The 16444-nt window shown below is 43.3% G+C and overlaps 1 protein-coding gene across 2 annotated transcripts in view; it reads right to left on the bottom strand.

Annotated features, from left to right (window-relative positions):
• The window catches only part of INTS9 (integrator complex subunit 9), a 90807-nt gene that overhangs the window by 18194 nt on the left and 56169 nt on the right, over positions 1–16444 (bottom strand). For both annotated transcript variants that reach the window (XM_054023985.1, XM_054023986.1), the window contains exons 12-14: positions 5019–5190; positions 1652–1776; positions 7–174 (exon numbers count right to left, since the gene is read on the bottom strand). In XM_054023985.1, coding sequence (XP_053879960.1) covers positions 7–174; positions 1652–1776; positions 5019–5190 — 465 coding nt within the window. The remainder of the gene's footprint in view (positions 1–6; positions 175–1651; positions 1777–5018; positions 5191–16444) is intronic.

The following is a 16444-nucleotide window of genomic DNA, read 5'->3' as shown; positions in this document are numbered from 1 at the left end:
ACTCACTTCTGGCATGATTTCAATCTTCTCGTAGCGCCGCTTGAATGGGAGAGTCAGCACCTCTGCTCGGCGGTAGGACATTGCCGGCGGCTGGCAGTCTATCATCAGGTCTGTGCGATGGGACTGGGTGGGTGGAGGCTGGGTGTACTGCTCTGGACAAACCACATGGAGAGGCTAGAAGAGAAGAGGAGACGGTGGTGAAGATAGATGTCCAACTGTCAAAGTGCACTGCCCTAGAAGGTGTATATAATGCAAGTACTGACACTGCAATTATAAGGTTTGTAACATGGTTGCACATTAGCAATGAACCTTAGTTGTGTTCCAGTAGCATCTAGACGCCCTTAATCAGGATTGGAGTAAGCGGTTCAGGACCGGGACAGTCTGTTATGTTATGTGTTGTACAGTGCCTAGCACAACAGACCCTGACTGGTATCCCGAGGCAGCATTTGAATACAAATAAATGTCAATAGTTATGCCAGGTGCTGTACAAACAAAAAGCTTTCACTCGAAATAGGGACAAAATGCCACAGGTGGGTGTAGAATACAAGGGAGTGGAGGGTGGGAAGACAAAGGTGACAAGAGGAGGAATATATGGTTGCATGTATTAGCCAAACGGACCATTTGGAGGCTTCATAGATTTTGTTAAAACTAGATATATTAACAGATCACTAATAGGCTGTTTACTAGAGGGATCATGGTAGAGGCGTGGGTCCGATGGACAAGGCAGCGTCTGTGAGAACTGATCAGAGGAGGGCAACATGGAAGAAGCAAACAATGGAATCTGCCATCATTCACAGAGTGAAGGGGAAGCTCACAATGTGAAGAGATGATTGGCTAGGTTGTTCTTTCACAGCCCCTCACACTATCGTGTGTGTTGGATGTGCTGAAGAGGGAGACAATAGAAGAACCCAACAGGAGGAGGGGTGGGGGGTAACATGATTGAAGGGATGAGCCAGGAAGAAAATTTTAGCAGCAGCGTTTTGAATAGAAAGGGGTGGGGTGAGGTGAGGTGGATGCCGGGAAGACTGAAGAAGAGACTGTGGTAGCCAAGGTGGGAGATGTCAGTTTGAAGAAGAGCTCTGGCAGTCTGGCCGGAGAGAAAAAAGGAAACAGCAGGATTTGGATATGGCCTGGATGTGAAGGCCCAGAAAGTGCAGTGTCCGTATCAAAGAGGAGGCTGTGATTATAGGCCTGAGGGACCAGGCGATGGTGGAGTTCACTGAAATTGACGAAGCTGAGGGAACCCAGCACACTTTGCACTTTTGGGACATAAATACTTATCACACACATCCAGGGCATATTTAAACAAGCAGGAAAGATTCAAAGGGAAAAACGATTGCGTTTATAAACTGCTAAGAGGCTCAATCTTGGAAACGTGTGATGTTTTATGCTACATACCTACTGCTACTTTGCACAGTGAGCCGTTAAATGTTTAAAGTCCACTGTCTGGAGACTGGTGGCCATTTTGTACACATTTCAGTGCAGGCCATTAGAAGAGGAGGCGTATGCTGTGTGCTCTCTTATAGAGACTTAGAAAAACAAGAAAACACAAAGAGTCATTTCTTTAATATAAAGATCATCCACAGTGAAAGTGTGTGTGTGTGTGTGTAGGTGTATAAATATAAAGGGAAAGCAAGAGAGATTTCATTACCTGGACTTCTTTGAGTAACTTGGACACCTGAATAAAATTCAGTCTCGTGTCGATGGGGCAGTAAACGCATTTCATAGCCAGAGGTTGATAGGGAGCCAGTGCCTCCAGATAAGAAAAGTCAGGCTCTGGGAGAGGAAAAAAAATGCAGAAGATATCTGATGTCTCAGGAACAAAGATTGCCCAATTCCTCTCCCTATTACCATGTCCTAGTCTAGACAAGCTGTCGTTTGGCAATGTTAATTCACTTATGGATTTCTCTTTTTTCCCCCTAGTTATTTTCAGTTAATTTGATGAAAATTATGCCCACAATTAGTCTTAGCTCAATCAAGCAACAGAGCAGCACCATTTCATCTGAAAGCATTATTGCCTGATTTTTCTATAACAAATTTAATCAAGACAAAAACAGCATCTCTTAGTTTTAATCAGATCCAAAAAAAAAAAAAAGCACAATTTACCATTTTTCAGTATCACAAACCCACCTGAGTGGCCTGGTGTCTCAGCCTGACAAAAATCCAACACAAACACTTCATATTTCAAGATGATTTTGCATAAGTGTCACCTTCAGCAAATACATTTTAACCATTTTCCTCATAATTACTCCTTTTAGTTTAGGCTAGGTGTCAGTATTAGACTCATGGAAGAATAAGGAACTATTCAACAAATATTCTACCATAATCCTAGTGGATCTGTAGAGAACTGGATAACTCAGGACAGCACGCAATAGAGTAGGATATTCACCTTTTCTACCTCCATGCTACCAGTGCATTCTAGTACAGGTAGTAGTAACTGAAAGCTGCTGTCATCAGATGGCTGTTCTGCAGCTTATGTGATTTTTGGTAGTGACCTCAGACCAGTTTCTAGGGGATTGGTGCTTCTTCACTAAACCCACAATGGCTGGTACTAACTGGCATCCTTGCTGGGCATGTACTTAAAGAGTGCCAGAAACTTTCCCCAAACTTCCATGGCACTCCTAGGTCTTGTCTATGCTAGTAAAATTCAGACCCATAGTTTTCCACTTGGGTAACAATTGCGGAAGTGTAAGTACAGCCATGACTCCGATTCAGAACTGAGTTAGGAGACATGGTGGTAAAAACCCAAACACACACCCAACTCTTGTGGATTTCTTCTTCCACCATTACTTGAACCTGTGGAGAACTATGGGAGGAAATCTGGCAGTGAGGCACAATGCTGGGTTGTGCCTCAATTTCACTGGAGGGACCGCTGGTGGAAGGATATGGAAAAGCTTGCTCCCTCACTGCCCTACCTCTGTTTGGAGAATAGGCTGTTCTTCGCAGGGCTGTCAATGACACCCTGACTGAACTAAACTCACTATAAGGCTAGGTCTACACTACCCACCTGAATCGGCGGGTAGAAATCGACCTCTCGGGGATTGATTTATTGCGTCCCGTTGGGATGTGACAATTGATCCCCGAATCGACGCTCTTACTCCACCAGCGGAGGTGGGAGTAAGCGCCGTCGATGGGAAGCCGCAGAGGTCGATTTTGCCGCCGTCCCTACAGCGGGGTAAGTCGGCTGCGATACGTCGAATTCAGCTATGCTATTTGCGTAGCTGAATTTGCGTATCTTAAATCAACCCCCCCACTGTAGTGAAGACCTGCCCTAAGAAACCATAGCGGATGCAATGCTGCATATCTCAGGAGGCCTCACATAGGCTGGGTCAGTGCCAATGCTCACTCACACGCTAAGCTTTGGCCACCAGCTTTAGGATCTCCTAATAGCATTGTGAAGCAGCTATATAAATAAGAGGACCTGCTCTATTTCTTCAGATCTCAAAATGAGTACATTTTAGTATCTGATGGGACACTTGCTTCTCTTTGCAGGAAGGCTCAGAATGAAACACCTTCTCAGTAAGGGCCAGATTCTGATACTTGTTCTTGCTGGGTAATACCTTACTGCACGAGTATTTGCATTAATTTCCATGGGACTACTTGTGGAGTAAGGTACTAATCAACATGAGGACATCAGAACCTGGCCCTAAATTAAGGAGTCCGGAATAGGCATGAGGTTCGGTATTTCCAAAGTGGTATGCTACTATATGGCAGAGTTAAAGCAGCTAATGATGGAGTGACTACCCAGATAACACTGAGTATGGTACAAAAATCCATAGCCAGTCATTCAGGAGGGCTCATGCTTTGCTTGCAAATAGGCCTCTTCTGGCTTTTATTAGTGACAAAATGTAGTGTCTGTTTAATAGGGGGACTATATCCTGCCTTTTCAATGGGGATGCACGTGACTGTCTACAGAGCTGTCTCCTCACCATAGTGTCAGGGCACCTTCCAGAGAAAAAAGCGGAGTCTCTAGCACTTTTCCCAGTACAGGGCCAGAACTCTGCTTGGGACAGGGATGGTGGAAAGGCTTTCTCAGGGAGGAAGGCTTTGCAACATTTCCTAACGATGGTCAAACTCTGATCACCAATGGAAGATTGTTCTCCTTAGAGGAGGTTTCCTTCCCAGCTCTCATGTGCTTTGTCCTGGGCTTTGGGGTCTGCGTTGTCACAGAGGAATGCACCTGTCCCAGTAGTTCATAGATCACAATCCGCCTTTGACACGGCAGGAGCTTGATCCATTAATTGCTTTGAAAATTAGGACCAAGGCCTTAAACTGGCATCGGAAGCTGACTGGGGGAATGTGGAGGGACTTGAGCCCAGGCCTGCTCTCAGTGCCTGAGCCAGGGAGACAGTAGACAGCTGTTCTGGATCAGCTGGAACCTGTGTATCATCTTCACATTCAGCTTCAGATACAGTCAGCTAAAGTAATCCAGCCTGGAGGGGACAAGGTCATAGGTCACTGTGGCTAGGTCCCCGGCCAGAAGGTAGGAATGAAGTTTCCTAGCAAGCTGGAGATAAAGGGAGGCATTTTGGAAACTGAGTCTACCTGGTCATCCCAGAGTAGCAAGAAGTCTAAGAGGACCCTGAGATTTTGTACCACTTTGATGAATAAGGGCTGTATGCTTCTGATAGAAGTTGGAGACAAAGTCTTGGCCAGCTTATCAAAGCATTTCCCTTTTCCAATCGGCATCGCTTCTGTCTTGGCAGGGCTCAGCTTGAGTCAACTGCTCTTCATCCAAGAGCTGATCTCTTGCAGGCATTTTACTGCAGTACATACAAAGATCTTGCTTACAAAAGGCAAGGACTGGCTAGGCAGGGCAAGAATCAACTCTGCAGGGCTAACAGGAATGAAATGCAGTATAAATTATTTGTCACTGATGTCAATCCTGAGAGCCTCACTTGAACAAGCTCCTGCTGAAGTCATCAAACCCGGGAACAAAGGAGGCCCTGGGAATCTGGTCCAACAAGAACGTATGACACATTACCAGTTCTGTACGGTGAACAGCACACTTCACTTACCCGTAAATATAACAGTGTTAAGGCTAGATTTTCCCCACAGCTCCATAAAGTGCACCACATCCCCAAACCTGAGGGAGGGATGTCCAGTGAACACAACGCACGGCTGTTTGAAATCATTGCTGAAATCTCCATGGATACTGGGATAGTGCTTCAGTTTGTTTGTCTGAATGAGCTGAAATAAAATAATAATGAGACTTTACCAACTTTTCGCACATCTGTGCTCGGCTATTATTACATTATTGTGTATGTCTGTGTATTTGTGCATATACATACACACAAACACCCCCCCCCCCCCAACCCCAATATATAGCTGGTTATTTATAATATATTACATGGCTCACTCCCACATATTCCATAAGACTTGAGCTCACTGAGTCACTGTTGCAGTAAACATTCTGAGGGAGGTGTGGTCTGGAGAGCTGAGCACAGGACTGGACCTGGGAACTTTCAGAGTTATGCTCCTGACTTCCTGTAATACTATTCTGAAAGGTGGCTCTGCAGAGGTTCCCCATGTAGTGCTTCTCAATGATTTCCAGAGTAAAGTATCCTCAGTTCACTGGTAAAAAGCTGCTCTTTCTAGCTGCTGTCTCACCGAACACACTGTGGGATCCGAGAGTTAACGTGGGTTCTTTGCAGGTCACGTTAATGCTGAGAAATTCTGCCCTCAGCAACATCTGTCACTACTGGATTTAGATGTAACAGATTCAAATCACAGGAACCCTCTTCTGATGAGCCACAAGAAGGAACAGACTCCAACTTGCCCTCTTCTTAGCTAGGTTGGCTCTGCCAGACTAAAAGAAAGGCAGTAAAAATTACTTTTTTCCCCTAAGGTCAGCCAACTATGACTGAATACACACAGGGGGCAGATCCCCTTAGCAAGATGGTGCAAAGTTTATGAAGCCACTTTTCAGAGTAGAGCTTTACTTTATTTCCTCTGCCCCTGGTTTCTCCATCTGTAAAATGAGGATCCAACTTGCCCAGAGTGTTGGGAGGAGCCTGGATTTAATATAAAAAAAAAAAAAAAAAGTATCCTCCGGACACAATTGGATTAGATTCTCTCAGTACCTATATGCTCCATCGCCATAGTCTCCGAGCACCTTGACTTTCTGAATTGAGGAAACTGCTATCTGAATAGATTGTTCCATATGTAGTCCATGGTTTAAGAAATTGAGAAAATGAAACATTTTAAATAAATCAATAAAGTCAAAGGAAACGTTGGAGCGATTTTTCTTTCCCAGCTAGTCGGTATATAAAAGAATTGGGGCTCTTAATTTAAACCCCTCCGAACACACAGTGCTGTCTGCTGCCAAGTGTAGCAGGCATTCAGGCTGCAGGAATTTGCAACACAGGCTCATGCAATGTGCTTCCAAAAACCTCTGTGCAGTTCGACAGAAACCCTGTACAATCCTGCTTGTGAGTGAACGGCCCTGTACACACCAACGTGCATACCATGACTTACAGCCAGAGACCTTCATTCTTCATTGTACTACATTCAATTTTAGAAGAGAAACCAAGAGGAAGAGTGCGTTAAAATAAGCACCTCGTGGTCTTTCACTGCTGTAACTCTTGCCTTCCCAGAGCGCGGCTCCCTTTTATTTATCTATCATCTCTTGCCGTGTTATGTTGAACTCAGACTCGAAGTTTCTTGGAAAAAGAACAGGAGTACTTGTGGCACCTTAGAAACTAACAAATTTATTTGAGCATAAGCTTTCGTGGGCTACAGCCCACTTCTTCGGATGCAACTTGGGGCAGCACTGATCACTTTTCTGTACTGCTAAGCAACATGAATGCCTCTGCTGTAAAACAGCAATGTTTATTGGTACACAGTATCTGAACAAGAAATACAAACCACCATCCACCTACAAGTTCTGGAGGTACCGTATATGCAGGTTGTTACTCAAGTTCAGCAGCAATGAACACTGTTTGCAATTGGTCAGGCTAAACCACTAGAGGTCTCTGTAGGTCGGCAACCTTTCAGAAGTGGTGTGCCGAGTCTTCATTTATTCACCCTAATTTAAGGTTTCGTGGGCCAGGAATACATTTTAACATTTTTAGAAGGTCTCTTTCTATAAGTCTATAATATATAACTAAACTACTGTTGTATGTAAAGTAAATAAGGGTTTAAAAACATTTAAGAAGCTTCATTTAAAATTAAATTAAAATGCAGAGCCCCCTGGACCGGTGGCCAGGACCCAGGCAGTGTGAGTGCCACCGAAAATCAGCTCGCGTGCCGCCTTCGGCACGCGTGTCATAGGTTGCCTACCCCCACTGTAGTCAATGCAATACTGACACTGGAATATGCAACACAGAAACTTGCACTCAATTCCAGGTTCTGAAAGAAGCCCTGCTACACGTTGGACAAATAAGTACTTTCTCCTCTTCTCTCACTTCCACCTTCCCTCCTTTTCAGCTTCTTCTAAAAGGGCTTTCTGGCACCATTTTGTCTTTGATGTGTTTGGCCGTTGGTTTGCCTGCCTGCTGCTGCACAGGCAATGTAAAACTACACTCCAGCACTGAAATGGATCACAGGCAGGGTTTGATTGGCAGCACTACCTTTGGGGTCTGATGTACAGGATGGAAACTACATACAGGCCCAGTCCATCAGATTTGCCACTTGGGCTCTTGGATGACAGAGAATTAACCACAACATCACAGAGAAAGGGCTTATGACTTACTCTACGTCTTTGCAATATGGAAGTCTGAGGCACCCCCACCGCCTGCAACTTGGCAATAATATCAAATTCCAATTCAGCTTTTAAATGGAAAATTTAAATATGCATCCAAGGACTGCTGTGGCAGTTAATATGCACTCAGTCTTGCAAACCCTCCTATAATTAAGGCTGGTAAAGATTTCTGATTGAAGCATCTGGAGTGCAATATTTAGAATCTAAATGTTGCCGCCAGTAATAAGAACTGGCTGCGGAGCGGCTCAGCAGACAATCGGCAAAACAAGTTTGATCCTGTAAATGACTGGAATCTAATAGATCCTAGAAGGGAAACCGTTCCAAAAGCTAACAGCCGCACATGTCAGAGCTATGTCAAAATCCTAAACCTGAAGTTGTAAATCTGGTTTCAGTGGAGTACGTGGGGAATTTATATTCTGGAAACCAAAGTGGATGTGTGATGTGCCACCGAACCAGGGAAAGGCTCCCGGAAAATGGTAATAATTACTGACATTCCTATGACTGGCAATTATATAATACCTTCCTTCCAAAGATCCCAAATCACTCTGCTAGTACACAGATCCACAATCTCCCATTCTTTTTACACAAAGCACTCAAAGCGTTGCTAAGCCATGGGGGAACCATTAAGTCAGAAGATTATCAAAGACCTGACTTAGTTTATCTGCATATGTTTAGATTCATACACATGTGATGCACTGTAAAATGTATCTTTATAAACGTACGCAAGGTCTAGATTGTCCAAGATCATGTGATCATTTAATTTGTTGTGCAACTCTGGCCATCTCACCTGCACCCTGCTCACTAATCCACCTTCCAAACCTCTGAGCACCTTCAAAGCAGCTTCTTGTGCATATCATGAGAGCCAGAGATTCTTTAAATGATCACAAATGTCTTGGGCCTTGGTTTTATATCTCCAGCAGCACTGTATGCTCCAGCACAGTACATAAGAACAGCCATACTGGATCAGACCAAAGGTCCATCTAGCCTAGTATCCTTTCTTCTGACAGTGATCAATGTCAGGTGCCCTCAGGGAATGAACAGAACAGGTAATCATCAAGTATGGGGGCATTTATTCAGGACTGATTCAAGAAGATGCTACTTAATAATAATAAAGAGTGGAGATATCCCATCTCCTAGAACTGGAAGGGACCTTGAAAGGTCATCGAATCCAGCCCCCTGCCTTCACTAGCAGGACCAAGTACTGATTTTGCCCCAAATCTCCAAGTGGCCCCCTCAAGGATTGAACTCACAACCCTGGGTTTAACAGGCCAATGCTCAAACCACTGAGCTATCCCACCCCCCACCACTATCCCTTGCAGGATGATGTGTTTCATGGAGGTCCCAAAAAGTTATTGATCAGGACTGCTCCAAGTTGTGGTATCTGATGAAGCCATGGCCTGAGGTAGTATGACTGCCGGCCATACATAAAAACATTAGAGACCTCGCACACCTGAGAAACACCTGGTTGCTTGATAATGTCTGGAATGATCCATTCTAGTAACTCAAAAAAAAAAAAAAAAAAAAAAAAAAAAAAAGGCAGAAACTTAAATCTGTAAAATGGGCCTAACAACCAATACTTCTCTATCTCACCAGTGTATTAGGGGGATTTAATTGGTGAAAATTTGTAAATGTCTTTGAGATCTGAAGAGGAAATGGGCTACATGAACCCATTTGAAAATGTCTAAGAGAAGAGAATTGTTTGCAGTGCACTTCTAGCCATGCTAGTTCCAGGATATTAGAGAGAGAAGGTAAGTGAGGTAATATCTTTTTTTGGACCAACTTCAGTTGGTGAAAGAGACAAGCTTTTTCACTTACATGGAAGAGCTCCTGTAAACTTGAAAGCTTGTCTCTCTCTCTCCAACAAAAGTCGGTCTAATAAAAAGATATTACCTCACCCACCTTGTCTCTTTAATATATAGAAGCATAACAATGATTACCAAACCATGTTAAAAACGCCACCATCTGCAACAAGCTAGGGTCAGCAGCATTGACTGGTGCTTATCCAATCTGTATCTCCAAAATTGTGTCTTGAAGCTTTAGCTTTCAGAAACATGAAACCTTTAGGACCCCTCTTTCTGTGGAAAGATTCTTTATTGACTGAAAGCTTCAGAGATAAGAGACAGTAAAGTGTATTGAACCTAAACTATGGGGAGTTTTTTGTTGTGTGGTTTTTTTTAAAAATCCCAAATGGCTATGCTTCCCTTTAAAGCAGTAGACATGATTTACGGGGTCAGTAATGGCTACTATGAACTGGATAAATCTATGTAACCACTGTGTACCCTTTGTTCAGCAAAGCCAAAATTTATTGCCATTTATTTTGTGTGCGTTCTGCATCCAAAAATTCTGATAGCTATGCCTCTATTTTATCAAGGAGGGAGGGAGTGATGCATGTGTTACTTCACCTTCCTTATCCCCTCTATAGGCCACCTCTAACAGAGGCCTTTTGCTGTAGAAGCATCACTTAATTCCTGGTATTTATTGCTTTGAATATGGTGAGCTGGAGCCACTATATGAAGGAAGGAAACAAAGAGCGAGCTAAAGAGTGCTAGTTTTTCCATAGCAAACAATCCAAATTACTTCCACCCCAGCTACTTGCAGTCAAAAAACAATAGCCTATTTTCTAGCCATTTCTCCTTGGCAGTGAATTAAGCTAGTTTGGAATAAGGCACTCTTCTTTCAGAATAAGAGCATCCACACACGAAGATAAAGCAAGAATGATTCATCTGCTTTAAACTCACACCCTACCTTATTCCAGGTTAATTTTCACATGTAGTCCAGCCCTTCGTCACATTTGAAAATTGTGTCTCTGGACTAGAGTCAAAGCAGCGTCCTAGAGGTAAAAGACGCCATCCATCTCTCTTTACTAATCCCCTAAACTCAAAATATTTGTTTCATTTTGTTTTTTAACTTGGTAGATGCTTCTAAAGTTGCCTCAGTACAAGCTCTTAGCCCTTCCAGTCACAAAAACTGCTTGTGAAAACAGAACTGGTGCAGCTGTATGAACAGAGGCGAGAACTGTCCAGATATTGGTCATCCATTTTTGAATATTTTCCCATCATATTGCCCTTCCCATACCTCTGCTCTTCCTCTTGAGAAATTACTGGCTGCAGTGTCCACTAAAATCCTACTGGCAGATACTAACTTTCTTGCAGCAGAGACTTGCAGGCCCAGCCATTATGGAGAAACTCACTTGAAAAACTTTCCCATTTAACAGCTGCTCTAGTAAAAGAAAAACAGCAGAAATTTTCAAAGCTGCTCAAGGCATTTGAGCATCCAATTTCCATTAACTATATTACTAGGTCGCTTTGAAAATCTTAGCCTGGGTTTCTTGCCTGCAATAGTGGAAGAGTAGGATTCCCTATACAATCAATTCAGTGACATTAGGAAACCAGGAGAACAACGAATACTATGTCATGATCAAAGGGAGGAGACATGCTATATATCTACAATTAGGTGAAAGGCATAAACAACAAGGAGGGAGAGGAAGTGTTGAGCGTGCTCTGAGGGGTAGAATTCCACGTCCATTTTATGTCATCCCATCTCACAAAAGATATAGCAGAAATAAGGGGGTTCAGAGACCGGTGATGAGAGTTAGAGGCTTGGAGAGACGGAGCAGATTGGAAAGGTTTAGTTTAGAGAGGAGACAGAAGAGGAGAAAGGGCCGAGGTGTATGAATGGTAGAGAAGGCAAGTCAGGTACTTCTATTTACCTTCTCATATAATAAGAGTAATGGTTACCCACCTGGGTAACTCACTGCTCCCAAGGTATTGCCCCAAAGATAGAAGCTTCGAATGACAAAAAAACAAAAAAAGAACTGGACATTTATCTGGGTGATGGGAACTTCCAGTTTCGGAGCAGACTGGACCCTGCTGCCTATACTGTATTTGTTTTGTGGATAGAGGGCCTCAGTTTCCAGGACTACCCTCCTCCACTTGCATACAGCACCAAGCACCTTGCTGCTGCTCATCTAAATAACTAACATGCGCATTTGAGTAATTTCTCTAACTCCACTCTCCCAAAAGATGCTCTGAGCTCATCAGCTGATCTCTGTTCAAATGCGATAAAGCTACCATTGAAAAAAGCGCCATACAATTATTCTATCAGAAAGAGTCCTATCTAAATGCTGTTTCCATACAAGTGATAATTTAATTCATGTTTCTGATACTCATTAACAGTGCCCTTGAATTCCCATTGAACAGTCCCCTTCCCATGAAATGATTGATTCATGGATTTAAAAAGAAATTATGTATCTGCGCACACGCGCGCACACACACACACACAGGATGGTCTAATGCAGGGGTCGGCAACCTTTCAGAAGTGGTGTGCCGAGTCTTCATTTATTCACTCTGATTTAAGGTTTTGCGCGCCAGTAATACATTTTAACGTTTTTAGAAGGTCTCATTCTATAAGTCTATAATATATAACTAAACTATTGTTGTATGTAAAGTAAGTAAGGTTTTTAAAATGTTTAAGAAACTTAATTTAAAATTAAATTAAAATGCAGAGCCCCCCGGACCGGTGGCCAGGACCCGGGCAGTGTGAGTGCCACTGAAAATCAGCTCGCGTGCCGCCTTCGGCACGTGTGCCATAGGTTGCCTACCCCTGGTCTAATGGTTAAGACTCTAACCTAGAACTTGGGAGAACTGGGTTCAAGTCCCTGCTCCACCACAGGTACTGCCTGTATGACCTTAGGCAAGTCACTTAGCCTCTGATTTCCCCCGCTGTACAATGGGAACACTAGTACTTTCCTATCTCACAGAGGCCATATAAATACGTTGCAGATACTCACACACTGCCTCAATTACCAGAGTTTTTTCCTTTGTTTATATTTTTCAGTCTAGCTTCTACATGTCCCAAAAGGAAAAAAAACAAAACAAAACCAGATGCACCTCCACCCCTTTTACACAGCATGGTAATAGTAAACCATCAGTGGATATGGGAGCACAATAAGAAGGATTGCCTTGCAGCTCAGGGAACCAATCAGGGTAATAGCAGATAATTGCCTCCCTGAAAGCTACCCAAATACTAAGAGCAAACAACTGCATAGTGGAGAGCACTGGAGCCTGCACAGGGATGTGCTAGTGCTGGGGGGGGGGGGGGGGGGGTGTTGTAGATGTTTACTGCTTTTTTTAATAAAGTTGGATCCATGTATTTTATAAAATAAAAGGAAGCAAACTTGGGGGCTATAAATCTGATCTGTGTGTTCTCCTGAAGTGCATCTCACTCCTGTAATTTATGACCTTACCAGAAGCCCTAGATCAGCGGTTTTCAAATTTTTTGAGCTGAGCTCCCCCTTCTCCCCCCCCTTGAGTTACAATTTTTGGTTGCCCCGCCCCCCACCCCAGATAAAAAGAGGCGAGTCAGGGGTGGAAGTGGGGTGAGGCTGGCCCACGCTGTCTGGCATTGCTGCTCACTCCCATGAAGGGGGGCACGCCTCACAGGTTGAAAACCTCTGCCCTAGATGGACTAGCAGACTCATCATGCACTTTTTAATATGGGGCAAGTTTTCACTGTGCCTGAGCACTTGTCACCACTATAAAACCTGAATTTGCAAAGTGGTTAGTAAACGACAGGAATTAGCAATGAAGAGACCCATTAGAGCCTTGATTCCATCACCAGGGGCCAGCAGAGGACAGTTCAAATCCCCAGTGCACACACCAGTTGTAGCTACAAACCCCTCATTTGTGTTAGAGGGCATTACTGTGGAATCAGCAGTACTCGCTATACTATTTGTCCTTATGAATTATGTGTATTACCATAGTGCCTAGGAGCCGTAGTCATGGACCAGGATCCCAGAGTGGTAGGCACAGAACAAAACAATGGCCTGTCTATACCCGTAACAGTCCCGGTCAGGTCATTCCCTCATTTCCCATCAGAAGCCTGATCCAAAGCCCACTGTAGTAAATCTTTCTATTGACTTAAATGGACTGGATCAGGGGTATAAATTATTCCCACCTCCATAATCATACTGTGTTGAAGTGAATTACCTGAGATTTTACTAGATAGTGGTACAGCATCTTTATACATTGTGGTGTTAATATAACAGTTTGGAATTCAATTGTTGCTGTTTATAGTAATTCCTGGAATAAAGACACTGTTTTAGCTGTAACATATCCTCACCACTGTCCCCAGGGTGATTTTACTGCCTCTTCTGTGGGTGAGGGGAGAAAGGTATTTTATATTAAAAGCCAGTGAAACTGACAGTCTAGGCTGCAGCCAAAGAATTTTTAGCTCAGCTCCATAGTTCATATGGGTTTTGAGAGGTCTTAGACCACAGGAAATTTCTTACAGGGACAGATCAATCTCTAATCTTAACACTGGAAATATTCTAATTGTATCTCACAATTTTTAGATATCAAAGTAATTAACGGGGGGGGGGGGGAGGGATAGCTCAGTGGTTTGAGCATTGGCCTGCTAAACCCAGGATTGTGAGTTCAATCCTTGAGGGGGCCACTTAGGGATCTGGGGCAAAATCAGTACTTGGTCCTGCTAGTGAAGGCAGGGGGCTGGACTCAATGACCTTTCAAGGTTCCTTCCAGTTCTAGGAGATGGGATATCTCTATTAATTATTAATTATAACTTAATCTACACATGGAGCTGACAAATTTTTTAACAGCAGTAAAATAGTTTGGAGGTATCTGATTATCAACAGGCCGCCCAGGGAATTAAAGACGCTCCACTAAAATAAGAGGATGCAGTTAACACAGCATAAACACACGCACCCCTCATGACAGACTGCTTAATTAATCCACCCTTTGATGGTGGATATTTTTTCACCAAGCAGTTTATTGGGTGTTGTGGAAAAAAAGTTGTGAGTTAAAAAAAAGTTAAAACCTTTGGTAGGCGGTAGGAAGGGAGCATACAGAGAAACAGAAGGCACTTCAGAGACATGCTATGGACCAACAAGGACACTTTGAAAAGCAGAGAGATGCAGGGTAAAGCAGAAAGTATGGCTGGAGTGTCTTGCACTCTGAGAATAGGCTTTGGAACTTGATTTACGAGGGTAAGTTTTTAAGAACAGTGTGTGGGTGTTAGCTGTGGACGTTTCCATTATTCTTGATTCACTGCATACCTTGTTTGAAATATAGTTCAGCACCTGGAAAGAATGAACATTAGGGACCAGATCCTACTCCTATTCAATGGGAACGTTGTGACTATTGGGCCTACAAAGCGTAGCCCTATTGCGAACTCAAATATAAAAAGTATGTAAAAGTTCATAAGATGATACAATAACCAAGAAAAATAGGTCAAGTTATTTACAACACAATGTTGTAACAAGTGCAAGAGAATCAGACAAAGAAGCCGGATTAGTTTAAACCAGGGGTTCTCAAACTTTTCTAGTGGTGACCCCTTTCACACAGCAAGCCTCTGAGTGCGACCCCCCCTTATAAATTAAAAACACTTTTTTTTTTTATTTAACACTATTATAAATGCTGGAGGTGAAGCGGGGTTTGGGGTGGAGGCTGACAGCTCACGATCCCCCAGATAATAACCTCACGACCCCCTGAGGGGTCGCGACCCCAAGTTTGAGAACCCCTGGTTTAAACCAAGAAGGCCACATTGATATAATCCAAGGACTGTTGAAATTAAGCTTGGTAAAAAAAATAGATTTGGAATCAGAAGTTGTTAGACCAGAATTGGTGTGACAGCTTTGAGGCCTAATTGTTGAACAAGATAATGTGGCCAATGAACAAGGATGCCCACTTTTCCCCCTTTTGGGTTTCTTAAAGAGAGACTTTGGAAAAGACGTGTTCAGATCAGTTCTCCCACTCATCTCCCGACCCACCTTGCATCCCATCCCAGCCCATCCCTCTGAACTGCCACTCATTTTGGCTCATGTAAAGGACTTTCTTTCTGAGAGCAAGGCTGGCGGGCTGGCCTTAATTTTGTTTTCACCTGTGAGTGCTGAAAGTCGTCATCACATTATCATGACATTCAATCCTCAGCCCATCAGTGGGGATCTGCGACTGCCAGCACTGCAGAGGCACATAAGATCCTGAATCATTTTCCCTGCCCTTGTTGTGTTATTTTCTGCCCCCCTTTAATTCCTTTTAGCCTCTCTCTCACTCTCTTGGCTTTTCATCGAATCCCGAAGTCAACTATACTGTATTCATCCAAGCCTGCCTTGTTTAAGAAGAAAAGATCCAATCTGAGGACTCCCTGACCAGATCATAAGCCAGGATCCAAGCAGCAAGTGTTGTGGCCAACTTGCCAGCCAAAAGCGTTCACTCATCGCTAACCAGCAGTCCAGCGTTTCAAAAACCATCATCAAAAGCCATATTTCACCCATCTTTTCTATTGTCTCTTCTCCACCTTGTGTCTGTTAAGAACAGGATAAGTAAATGCTCTCTACACATCAAAAAGTCATCCTTTCTTTTTCATCAAAGAAAGGTTGTTCTGAAAATAAGACTGATATTTTGCCTCCAAAAGAAGAAAGTCAAAATCATGATTAAAGTCTACATTTGTTTTGCATAATCACTCCATCACAGCTTCAATATAAAGGTCTGCTTTAATTTCTTGCTCCTTCTTGTGTTTAATCACTAAACTTTTAATTTGAATAAATGTTTTTGTGATTTGCCAAGTAACCAAGTAAAACCAAGGCCCCTGTTTAAAATAACTCTGAACCTACCTAATATCGGACAGTGAAAGAGTTTATAAACACCGTTAAGATCAATATCCATGTCACAGGAACCCACCAGGCCCTCAAAGCAAGGTATACAGGTGGTAGACAGTGGAGATTTC

This window comes from Malaclemys terrapin, chromosome 3, assembly GCF_027887155.1.
Source record: "Malaclemys terrapin pileata isolate rMalTer1 chromosome 3, rMalTer1.hap1, whole genome shotgun sequence".
NCBI lineage: Eukaryota > Metazoa > Chordata > Testudines > Emydidae > Malaclemys > Malaclemys terrapin.
The sequence above is the reverse complement of the archived record's forward strand: the minus strand, read 5'-3'. Positions and strand labels throughout refer to the sequence as shown.